At 38.2% G+C, this 12242-nt stretch overlaps 1 protein-coding gene across 1 annotated transcript in view; it reads right to left on the bottom strand.

Annotated features, from left to right (window-relative positions):
• The window catches only part of lrrc1 (leucine rich repeat containing 1), a 40330-nt gene that overhangs the window by 22174 nt on the left and 5914 nt on the right, over positions 1-12242 (bottom strand). Inside the window, exons 2-4 of the mRNA XM_080017146.1 lie at positions 8175-8292; positions 5617-5695; positions 3347-3436 (exon numbers count right to left, since the gene is read on the bottom strand). Of these exons, the coding sequence (XP_079873272.1) occupies positions 3347-3436; positions 5617-5695; positions 8175-8292 (287 nt within the window). The remainder of the gene's footprint in view (positions 1-3346; positions 3437-5616; positions 5696-8174; positions 8293-12242) is intronic.

The raw sequence follows: 12242 nt of genomic DNA on the forward strand, positions 1-12242 counted from the left end.
TTAACGGACTATCGATTAATTGCTAATAACAGTTTTATCAACGTTGCATAAGTCCCCACGTGCGATGGCCCCACCCTGTGGTGACGTCATGCCTGCGTTTATGTTATCAATTAATTGACAGTTAACAACTGTCGATAAAGAAAATTCATTTAGATATGCATCCCTTAGACAGACAGACAGACAGACAACTATAAAAAAAAGAAAGTGACAATATATGTGGAAAAATGTGGGAATATACAATAATTCCTAATTATCTGTACCTAATAAAATATGACAATATACACTAAACCTAATGACAAACAACAACAAAATTACAGAAAAACAATTTAAAAAAAAAAATCGAAAAATATTTAAAAAAAAAACTGAAACATATACAATAACTAATGAAATTAAGCTAGACGTGAACCAGGAAAATTAACCTAAAAATAAGAAAGAAAATCACATCATGAATCACTGAAGCAGGCATCTGGTTGAGCGCTGCATCATCACTCAGGGGTGAAGCAATAATCCCTAAATCATGTCAGTGTGGCAAGTCCCAACACCACAGCCTCCGTTATTTAACAGTGTAAACAGGCTCACCAGATATAGGGAACGGATGGAGCGGCAGAGATCCATCTCAGCTGTTCTGAGTCAGAGGAGGGTCTAAAGAACACCTCATTTTGCAATACGCCCATTCCACATCCCAACGCTATATAAATGGACTTTAACACCAATAACTGACTTTAGCAGCAAAGGTTTAAACATGTCCAGCTGCATTTTAACCCCGTGCTTGGGAAACAGCAACGTATGATTACCCAAGATGGCACCACACCCACACATCAGGAAACTAGAAGCATTTCCTCCCACTAGTTCTGCCTCTCAATGCATCCGAGTGTCCAGCTGAAGTCTATTGAGCCAGACATCAGTATCTTTATCTACATATCTATATTTAAAAATCCCCCACCTCAAGTGCTTATGCTTGGGTGCTCCGTTATCTGGCTGCCGTGGCCATGCTACGAAGATAAGTTCATTATAAACAACTCTTTTTCTGTTTGGAGGATTTTGAAGGGGGCGGGGCTAAACGTGAACCTGGCTGGACATCACCTTCAACACGAGTCTTACTAATGTTACAGGTATAACAAAATTGCAGGTATTTTGCGAATACTTTGGGGTTTTCAGTGAAATTAGCTTTTCCATCTTTGACACCTAATTGTCAAGAAGCCACCTGCATTTATACGGAAGAGATAAAATCGGAACCTGCGTCTGAAATGGCACATTAGCATATACTGATCAGTGCACCACATGAGTAGGTTAACGTGTTGAGTATTTGGCTGTAAAGCGTATCCCATAATGCGCTGTGAGCTTCTATACAGTGTTGTCAACTCATTATTTTTCCTCACACGCTTAAATATGCTGGACAATGGTAGTCACATGTAGTATGTCACCTAGGGTTTAGTTATGAAAGGCTGTGTGCCAGATGTTAACCCTATGGGGCAACAGAATTTACCGATTAATGTATTGTAACCAATATATGTGCCTCGTTGGATTCTGTGTAAATCCAACTTTGCAACAAGAACAATTGTGTGGAAAAAGTGTGATCAATGCATACCAAATTTAAATCCAGTTGTTGATGATTCCAATGTCTTATTTGATACATAGATGCAGAAAGGAAGGAAACCTCCAAAGAAATGTTCGAAGCTGAACTCTTTGATTTTTGACTTAATGACAAAGGTGAAAAGGCTGATTTAATCGTGAAGAGGATGTTTTAGTGCTAGGGTGAGAAACCTTCATCCTCTGTTTAGTATAGTATCGCAGTTTAACGCAATAAAAGAAAAAAGTTTTGTATTATACTATTATTATATTAACATAACACCATCCGCTCTGTGGATATCTTTAAACAGCAACTGAAAACATACACATTTACTCTGGCATTTAACTAGTATGACTGTTCTTGTAACTGTTGTTTTTTTTTCTCCTCAAATGAACTATTCATTCACTTTAAATAATTCATTACTGTAAATGATTAATTGCTAAATGTCAGTTAAAGCACTTTGAACTGCAAATTTAGCATGAAAGGTGCTATAAAATAAAGATTATCATCATTATATATCTAAAAAAAAAATTTACTTATATTGACAAACCACTTGTTGAGGCAGAAATGCAGGAATGAAAGGCTGGTGCATATTAGAGCTTAGAACTGCGGAAGCCTTTTTTAAAAGCAAACATAATCCGACTTTGAATTGTTCTTGCACTGATGGTCAGTAAAAGTGGATTATTTTATTGCTGGTAAATGGACGGGTGGCGAGCAACGATTCTTGGAAAGTTGTTTATCTCTAGCCCCGAAAATCAGCTTCAGCCAGGTGTGTTTAGATATATATGAGGAATTTGTCATGGTGGTTTATTGGTGCATTTCTACAGAAGATGAGATTTTTAAAAAGCATGACAGTAAAAAAAGTAAATAAATAATAGAAAAATACAAAACATAAGTAGTCAAATATATAAAATAATACAGACAATCTAGCAGAATACACATCTCCCAAGAATAAAAGATATAAAAACACATAAAATGGCTAGTAGTACCTGGATAATACTGGCTCAGTATAATAGCTCAAAAGTGAGTTTTAGGAAGTGAAAATCCCATTCATTGTCATAACCATCCAAGGTAGGCTTACAAGTTATGAGATTGGGAAACAATTGTATATGCACCTGTAAAAGCCACAAGTCTGTATGATATGAACCATGTTTTCATTTATCACCTGGTCCCCGGGCGCGTCCACGTATGCTGCCCACTGCTCCTGGCTGTGCCCCCGGAGGAAGGACAAGCCAGGATGGGTCAAAAGCAGAGGATCCATTTCACCGGCCACCATCAAGCATGTGCATGTGTGTGCAAGCATGTGTTGTAGTGTGGTGTGTTGTGTGACGAATAAAGACTGTTTCTTCTTCTCTCTGTTTCTAATCCTACAGTGTAGTCTCTTTTTCATCATTGAATCCGGGTAGGTAGTTCCTCCACTCTTTAAATAATGATGTACAGAGTCTTGTACCTTATGCTTTTTTTCCCATTTTTCAATTTTAAGATCCTCCGAATCTTATGTTTTATGGTCACAATTCATCTGGTAGTTGGTTGGCTTGGGTCCAGGCTTAAAAGTCTTTCTATAAGATTTTCTGAAACGTCAATGGAGTGAATAAATGAGAAATTCACTTCCAGAAACTGAGACGTTCAAAAAGTGGGCGGTCACTGCTGAGCGCTAGATAACCTCTCTCCATCTCAAAAATATATATTTAACAAAAAATGAAGGCTGTGTATTAATAAAAGGTATTCAACAGATATTATAAAAAAATATATATATTGGAAATATTGGACACTTACTTTCCAATATTCTCTGGAAGGACCTGCAGCGAAATATCGTTGATGGAAAGGCAAGTTAAATTCCTTAGTTCTGGAAAGCTCTCAGGTAATCTGAAAAAAAAGGGAGGGAAGGCAAATTAGTTATTTTTGTAATTACTATGATTTAGAAAAGGTCATAAAAAGAAAAATATAACTTTCCTTAATAAATTATTACTTAAAAAAAAAAATGCAGAATTGTCATATAAAGAGAGAACACTATTTATTTTCCCTGCAGAAACCTTGTGTAAAAATATATTTAAAAAGATGCCTGTCTAAGTACAATAAAGACAGATTCTTAGTGGCGTGGTGTTTTTTCAGATTTTAAAGCTTTCAATGTGGCTGTAGATCAGGCTCATGCTGACGTAGCTGACCTTCTGCTCAGTGACAGATCTAGTTGCAAATGCAACATCAATCAATAGATTATTTTTTTGATTTGATTAATCTATGAAACTAATCTATACTGTATAATTATTGTAAATTCTGGTAAAATGGTGAAAAATGAATGAGGAGCACTGTATCTGAACCCAAACAGGCATCTTGAAGTTACTTAATGTTTTGCCGGAAGTCTTAAGGCATGATTTCTTAATTTTAGAACGCAGAACAGAGACATGCATTCACATGTTTATCTTTAGAATGGTGCATAAAAGAACCTTTTCCAAAACACATCCCAAACCAGAGCATTACAAAAATCATCCGATTCATTGTAGGGCTACACAACTAATTGTATATTGATCGCAATGTTGATATTGGCCTTCACAATTAAACACACAGGAAACCAGCAACTACTGTTTTATAGAAGTGCATAAGTAGTTAATTAGTTTTATCATCAGAGACATTTCCATACTTTTTATTCAGGTAAGCTAATTTCCTTTTCTTATCAGTGCATCTCTCTACAGTCAGGTTTCTAAACCTGTACATTTTGCTTCAAAGCACCTTCCGTTTTATGACAATAATTTTTCTTTTCATATTCGTTTTTCTAATCAGTGCATTTGGTTCTTGGCATTTCATGTATTTAGAAGTCATCGCCAATATACGCTGCATATCAATGGGAACAGTGGAGCTGTTCTCACTGCTTTGTCGGCATATTCAAGTCTGGTAGAATTTTTGAAGTAGAAATCCTCAGTATGGCAAGCAAAAGTTCATCATTCAACCTGGATCTGTGCTTTGACTTGTTGATGTTCATGACTAAGGTTTGCTCGCAGATGTAGGTGGATCCAAACAGGTTGCCTTGTGTTTGGAAACTTGGCCTCACTCAAAGAGGCGTAGAACTCAGGCAGAGTCTCAAACTTGTGTCTGACCGTAGAATCGCAGAAACGTAGATACTTGATATTTTCTAATGTTTTGACAAAGCAATCACTCCTGGAAACAGCAGGGGGCGTCTGCCTCTCCTCCTGCTGCATAATGGCCTATTACACAGAGACAATGGCAGGAGAATGGCTGAACAAACTGATAACCCCAAATGCTATAATTCTGATCATTAAGTTAATGTAATAATAAGATCAAAAAATATTTTCATTTATTTTGTTCCCCTAGTTTCTTACTTGTATGGAAGTGAAAAATGTAAACATAACTAAGAGAATTGGAGTGGAGTTTTCTCCTCCAGACAGTGGTGCGCCATGTGATAGAAGGATGAAATTGGTAATGACCTCCTCGTCCGTAGCTCAGTAAAACTGATAAAAAGCGAATTACCCCCCAAAAAAACTGTTTCCCTTTAAGATGGAATCTGCCTTGGCTCTACCTACAGATCCATCTGATAAGACTGGAAGAGGGAAAGACAGACACAGCAAACTCAACAAAACATTGCATCCGTTTGCTGTGTCAACACTGTTTAGAAGTGCCAGATCTGAATCTGCGTAATAATACTTTACATTCGGCACTTCCAAACAGAGGCAGAGCACTGCGGTTCTACCCCTGCTAAGGTGCAAATTAACCCAGACCCCAGCCAAACAAAGATAAATCAAGAGGCAGAGGGCAAACATTTACACGACCTGTCGAGAACAGTGCATGTGTATTCACAAGGACCACTGTGTTTATTTAAGGTGATTTAAACGCAGGGCTAAAATGCAAAATCAAAGAGAAGAAACCCCCAAATTGAAACTACTAAATGTAGATGGATAGTAATAGCTTGTTCCATTTGTGAACATTTGTTTTGTATCGATTATTCAGTCAGGCATAATAAGTCTGCAATTACAAGAGTGAAAGTACGAAAGTAGAACGATGACATGAATGACAAATGTAATCTGCAGTAATACCTGGTTATTGGGTTTCCACTGAAGTCTGCTACTTGGAGCGCTTTGCAGTATGAGATGCTCTCTGGGATTTCCATTATATCTACAAAAGACAGATAAAGCAGATAAACCATCTTAAAACCTTATAATGTGAGCACTATTTCAATTACTTTAAATGGCAGAAAAAGCCATCATGGACTTGCAGTAAAAACACTGATATCCAAACCTGACACTAATACCATTTTTGCACCAAAATTAGCAGGTTGACTCAGTTTTGTTTAAAGCCAGTTCAACCCGCTAAAATAAGGCAATTGAAACCTTTCCCATTGCCAGGAGAAATGGCATTTTTTTCTGGTGCATCATGTTCAATGTCACAAACATAAAAGAAAAGGGCCGTGTCATGGCTCCAGTGTGATTGGGAATAAAACAGTAGATGAGACAGCAATCGAAACAAACAATGATATAAAACTGTAAAACTTGAAAAAAAAGTATTTTGAGCTGTTCAAAAGAATCGAATCGTTCATGAACGACCCAACATTCCAGCAGAAGCTGCATGGAGCACCTTGCATGGAGCATCTGCTCACAGATACTCCATGCTGCTGTGCGCGCACCGGTCCTTCTGCGTCGGGGAGATTGGGGCGATTCTGGAGTGACTCGGAGCCCGGCCTGTAGCGTGGGGGTTCTGCACTGTGGTCCCCACAATGCAATCCCCACACTCACATCATTTCACGGCCCATAAGGAAAAAAAAAAAAAATCAATAACTTCTGATTTTGGATTCTAAATTGGATATGAAATAATGGAATGATACAGGGATATATTCCTGTCTGTTTATGCACCAGCGTGCGGAATTTCAACGTGTCGCATCACGCCGGTAAAGTGGCCAAAATTAGCGGTGGAGTCAATTAAAACCTGTGTCTATTGCAGGGTCATTTGCCTCGGTACTGAGACTGGGGTTTTTCGTTTCCCACTGGTGACAAATGCCGGATGTTAGCAGGTGTTACCGGGTTTTTGGTGCAGTGAGAAAGGGGTGTTAGATTCCTTATATGACGTAGTTGAGTTTGCTTTGAGTTTACATTTCCTCAAGTTTGATTTTTGGAAATCTGTGACATGTTATAGTTAATGTTATATCTATATATCCTTTGGATGATTCAATTTTCTTTGCACACACAAACAAAGCAATGAATACATCAACTACTGAAAATAATAAACAGGGTCTTCAAAATCAGTGATGTCACATCTGAAAATGTCTTTATTTGTATCAGTACTGCACCTAGTTAATGCTTTAATTTATACATGTATCAAGTTAAACTTTAATTTTATATTTCCTAGTTTTCACTGGGATAATTTAAGATGCAGTTAACAACAGTTAACAAAATAGAATTTTCATTTACAAAAAAATAAAAATAAATAAAAAGAGGCCTCAGAGCACTTGAAACACCACAATACTTAAGCTAAAACAAACTTTTACTGAAAATGTCTATTTGAACTTACAGTTGACTTAATTTGCACTCTGGGCTGTGTTTGGACTTACGACACCAAACCGCTTTACAAGTTGTTGCAGGAGAAAAACATGAGCGCTGCTTCAGGAATACATTGGGTGTGTACAGAGAAGGGGCAGAAAGGGCTTTTGGAAACTGCAAACGTATCTACAGACACACCGATTTGGGTGAGCACAGTTACACAGAACTCTAGTTTAGATTAGATAGATATTGATTTGACACCAGAGGTCTGCCATTGTTGCCCCATGGGAAAAATCTGGTCCACCCACAAGTTCCTCCAGGCCTCCAAACCTCTTGAATACACAATGGGGCGATTTTGTGGACACAGATTAGGCCTAATCTTAGACTAATTCACTCTTTTAATCCGGACTAACTGAAATGGCATTTCTTTGTCATGGTTTAAAAATTTCTCAGACTTGCCTAGTCTTGGTTTAAAAAAATCTTATTTCAAGAAGGAAGATTAGAGCTAATATAGGTCTAAGTCAAGGCTTAAATTAAACCTTTGGATTAATGGATGTGGGCTTCCAGGTCAACCACGACAACAGAGGAAATGGATTATCTGGATCAAAACCAGCCAGAAGGAGCTGACTAGTCCTTCATCACCTTAGTCTAGGACTTCCTAGTTTGGAACTAATTCATGTGAAGTTAAGTCAAGTCTCTGAAAGGCATTTTTAAATTTTGGATTAATTTACATAGGATTAATTTAGTCCTGATCTTGATTAAACACCATCTGTGAAACCACCCCAAATGTGGGTTTTTTTTCCCCCCCATTCTTTTTCTTTTTCTTTTTGGTGGTATCCACTTTATGTCTTGGACAAAATATAATTATTGTCATATTACCAACACTGAACCACAACCCATTTTAATAGCTGATTTGCTGACAGATGAAGCACAGAAGACAGGATGGTGCACATCGCCTGACCATACAGAAAAAAACACATTCACAAATTAAAACTTATTGTTGGAATTGATTAAGTCCTCAGAGAGCGAAATTCAACCTCATTGACGATCCCTGGTCTACACGTCTGTTGCTAAGGTTAACCACCATCAATACACCATAGCAACAGATGCTCCTCTCTTACCATTTCGAGAGACGTCCAGTTCCACCAGCTGCATGAAGCTGGCGATCTCTGCCGGGAGTCTCTGGATCTCATTGTCACTCAGGCCTAGTTTTCGTAGTTTTACCAACTGGAAGAAAGGCTGGAATAAAAACAAATAAATCTTAACTACACTAAAGAAACATGTCAAAAGGATCACACTGATAATCTCTATTATTACTGTAAGTACATGGGTAATTGTGAAAGAAAAGTGCAGAAACTAGAGATAAGCAAATAATAACAATAGAGTGTCCAGAAATATTATATATATGATAAACGACATGAATGAAAACAAGATCCAAGCTTGGTATTAATGAAGCCAACATGAGGATGCTCAGCTTTGTACACTTCAAGTCACAGTAGTTTACCAGCATACTGTGTACAACTTACACAGTTTACTTCAAAAGAAGAAAGAACTTAACAAAAAAGAACCACCAGTAAACATGTCCCACTAACGCCATTGCCAGTCCATCCTATACATGAAGCATGTTCTCAACCATACAGTTAGGAAAGGAACGGGAAAACAAAGTTGAACTCTGAATCCTGATGCAACAAACCATGAGATAAGATAAGAACACTTGATGGTACATGTACTTCTTACGTATTATTCACAAAACACAAGCAAAAAATCTTTCTTTAGTATGACCAACACAACATTGGACACAGTCAACATATAAACTGCTCTTTCCAATATGCCAGGCTTACGTGTTAGGTTGAAACAAGATGAATTGAGGCATGAATTGAGATGAAAAACATTTTTATTTAACAACTGAATTGTAAAAAGATGACTGTGACTGATATTGTGATGCAGTCCTGGACAAATCTCAGGATACACAATATTATCATCGTTGTTGATGGGGGGGGGGGGGGGGGGCAGTGACGGAGAAAGTGTTCCCATTACGAATGGTTGTACACAGGTTTTTTGGTTTCATTCAATTACAATAAATACTTCTACAATAAAAAAAATAAAAAAACACAATAGACCAGGGGTGCCCACAGTTTTTCGGCTTGTGAGCTACTTTTAGAATGACAAGGTCAAAATAATCTACCTGCATTAAAAAATGCAGCGAGCGATTGACTCGAGTAGAGCAATGTCTTGAAACCATTTGTCAAAGTCTCACAGACAGTTTCCAATCTGCTCTGTGTAGCACCAACTGTCAAGTTGCGTACACGCAGCCTTCCCTTGGTCAGATCAGTTAAAAATGCCAAGTCTAGCAGCCACTGATCATCATTAAGTTGCATGTATTTTGCATTTTTCCTGACAAGGAGAAACTCATCTATCTCTGGACAGAGCTCTTGAAATCTCTGCGGGAATTCCCCCCTACGAAGCCATCTCACGTCAGTGTGTAGCACGAGGTCAGAGTAGTTGCAGTCAGCCTCCCAGTGCACGGAACAGGCGTCTTTGAAGAGATCTCGCTTGAAAAGAACGGGCGATTTTCGTTGCCACATCCATTATCTCTTTCATGTTTAGCATTTTTGCACATAATGCTTGTTGGTGTATTATGCAGTGGTAGTTAAGGAAGTCTGGGAAAGCATCGTCCTCCTTGCACTTAGTAATAAATCCATTCAAGCGGCCCACCATTGCGAGCGCACCATCCGTGATAATTGACATCAATTTACACACTGGGAGATGGTTTTGTCGATAAAGTTTTTGAAAGACTGAAAAATGTCCTCTCCTCGTGTGTGTTGTTTCATGGGCAGTATTGTGAACAGCTCCTCTTTTGCAGTCATATCTCTAAACACCATACGAATAAAAATGCACAATTGTGCTGTATCCCTTATGTCCGTAGACTCGTCTACTTGCAATGAGAAACACTCACAGTCCACGATGTCCTTCCAAAGCTGCTTTGTCAAATCATCGCCCCTTACTTCACAGCGCCGTGTAACAGTACTTCTTGATAGCTGAAGAGCTTTAATTGGAGATAATATTTCTGGTTTAGGCCTCAACGAGGGCCTCTTTTACCATCTCTCCATCTTGAAAGGACTTCTTACGCTTAATGATGGCGTGACTCACCTGGACCGATGCTTCGGTGGCTGCCTTTGCTTTGGGATTCAGCTTTGTGAAAAATGACTTGTGTTCAATTAACTGAGTTCAGTTCAGTCACCTTTCTCTTTCTCAGCTCGCTCTTCGGAGGAAAAACAGTGTCGTATTTTTTATGAACAGTTCGAAAATGCCTTTCCACATTTCCCTTTTTTGGAATAGCAATGGTAGATTGACAGATCAGACAAACGCACTTCAAGTATGACATGGTGGAGAACAAAAAAAGTCCTCCTCTCATTTCCCATGGAAGTAGTAAGCTTTTGGTTTCTTACTTGGTCCAGCTCCCCCACTCATTTTTTATATCCCTTTTTTAGTAGATATAAATTGGAAGGCTAACTAGGTCACTTAGCTCGCTATAGTTTTGCAGTAGCTCACGCGTTTTCTATGTGGTGACCCATGTGTTAGAAGAGAGGAGATCTAAGTAGTTGTGATTGTAACCCAATGAACAAAGTTTTAAGCAACATTAGATTGGCTGCCCTGTATGTCATTCAAGTGTCAAACGCCAAAAGCAGGATAGATGATGGGTTAAGAGAGGAGATCTAAGTAGTTGTGATTGTAACCCAATGAATAAAGTTTTATGCAACATTAGACTGGCTGCCCTGTACGTCAATCAAGTGTCAAATGCCAAATGGAGGATAGATTCATTTCATTTCATTTCATTTAGCAGACGCTTTTATCCAAAGCGACTTACAATTATTCAAACGCCGACGGACGCAGCCATCAGGAGCAATTAGGGGTTAAGTGTCTTGCTCAAGGACACTACAGCATGCTAGCAGAAGGAGACTGAGATTGAACCAGCAACCTTTAGATTACTAGACAACCAGCTCTACCTCCTGAGCTAAGTACGGTAGTTGTGATTGTAACGCTGATCTACCCGCACTACCTTCGCGATCGACCTATTGGGCACCCCTGCAGTAGACACACACATACACGGACGCATGCACACACACAGAACAGAACAGAATCAGAATCAGAAACACTTTAATAATCCCTGGGGGAAATTACTAATTACTACGAACTCTGAGAGAGAAAGACGATGTATCGTTGGGACACAAACATCTGAGGAGAAACAGAAAAAGGATGTATCGTTGGAACACAAACATCCATAGTTTGGCGTTTTTGGGGGATATTTACGTTCCGATCCAAAGCAGACGGTAAATATTCATTGCGTAAAATATGTTGACAGGATGTCCTGACGAAGACAGACAACAGCACAAACTTTATTGTTAATTTAGACCTACTGTACTTTCCATATTGATCTTGTTTTTAATTTGATCAAAATTCTATTTTAGTGAAATGTTAAAGCAGCTGCACTTGTTACTTATTGTTCACAAACTGAAATAATTTGATTTCAAGTAATAATTTTCGTAATTTTTATTTATTTATTTTTTAAATGGCGTTTACTGACAGGACTTATGATTATTTTTGAATATTCAATAAAAATATTATACATCTACATGCCTTGATGATGTCATAGCCTGCTTATTAATTGTTTTTAAGCTCAATAAACACATAATATTTGCTCAGAATCTCTCCCAATTGCCCGGGAAATTGAAATCTTCCAGGATCAGCACCAAATGGAAACTCTGCCTAAAGTATGTGTTTTTTATGTGCCAATCGGCAATTAAGCTGCATGCTGTGTTGACATTTCACTTATTGTTTATATCCCCAGTAAATATTATCTTTCAAAATAAACATTCATGTAAAATCATTTAAGTCACCCATTAACCACCAGGGAAATCGCTATAAGAGCAATGTCTTTATGATGTTGTCACAAGCCTGAACTGGATTTTATTTATTTTTTAGGTTCCTTCTAGGTTCCAAAGGTAAGCTCCCTTTTAGAAAATGCAGAACCATGACAGCCAAGTGCACATAAAGGCCTTCAGAAACCATCTGCATTCAAAGAACTCTAGACCTAAAAAGGGAGACATACACAAAATCCACCTGTAGTTTCATGAAATGAGGGTGTTGAAACATGGTTAGATGTGTTGGATCAAGTTGTATATCTTGAT

Source organism: Zeus faber, assembly GCF_960531495.2.
Source record: "Zeus faber genome assembly, chromosome: 16".
Lineage (NCBI taxonomy): Eukaryota > Metazoa > Chordata > Actinopteri > Zeiformes > Zeidae > Zeus > Zeus faber.